Below are 217 nucleotides of genomic sequence, written 5' to 3' on the forward strand. Positions count from 1 at the left end.
CCTGTTCTCCAGCTTCACTTCCTGGTCTGCCAACACGGAGCACTCCTGGTCCAGCACCAGCGCTTTCTGCGAGAGCCAAACCATGAAGAGAGAGCAAGTAGAGGGGCATGTGGTGCCAGCCTGGGGACGGTCTGGCGGGCAGGAATTTCCCCCTCTCCCTGCCCGACCTACCTGCTCGTTCCCCACCAGGTAGCACTTGATGTCGGGGCGGCTGAAG

The 217-nt window shown here is 61.8% G+C and overlaps 1 protein-coding gene across 1 annotated transcript in view; it reads right to left on the reverse strand.

Moving 5' to 3' along the window:
• Positions 1-3: 3 nt before the first annotated feature.
• Positions 4-217, reverse strand: part of RGS14 (regulator of G-protein signaling 14) — a gene marked incomplete at its 3' end in the record, with an annotated part of 2,476 nt that continues 2,262 nt past the window's right edge. Inside the window, exons 7-8 of the mRNA XM_008938040.1 lie at positions 172-211; positions 4-66 (exon numbers count right to left, since the gene is read on the reverse strand). Of these exons, the coding sequence (XP_008936288.1) occupies positions 4-66; positions 172-211 (103 nt within the window). The remainder of the gene's footprint in view (positions 67-171; positions 212-217) is intronic.

Source organism: Merops nubicus, unplaced genomic scaffold (genome assembly GCF_000691845.1).
Source record: "Merops nubicus isolate BGI_N331 unplaced genomic scaffold, ASM69184v1 scaffold35953, whole genome shotgun sequence".
In the NCBI taxonomy this organism is placed as follows: Eukaryota; Metazoa; Chordata; class Aves; order Coraciiformes; family Meropidae; genus Merops; species Merops nubicus.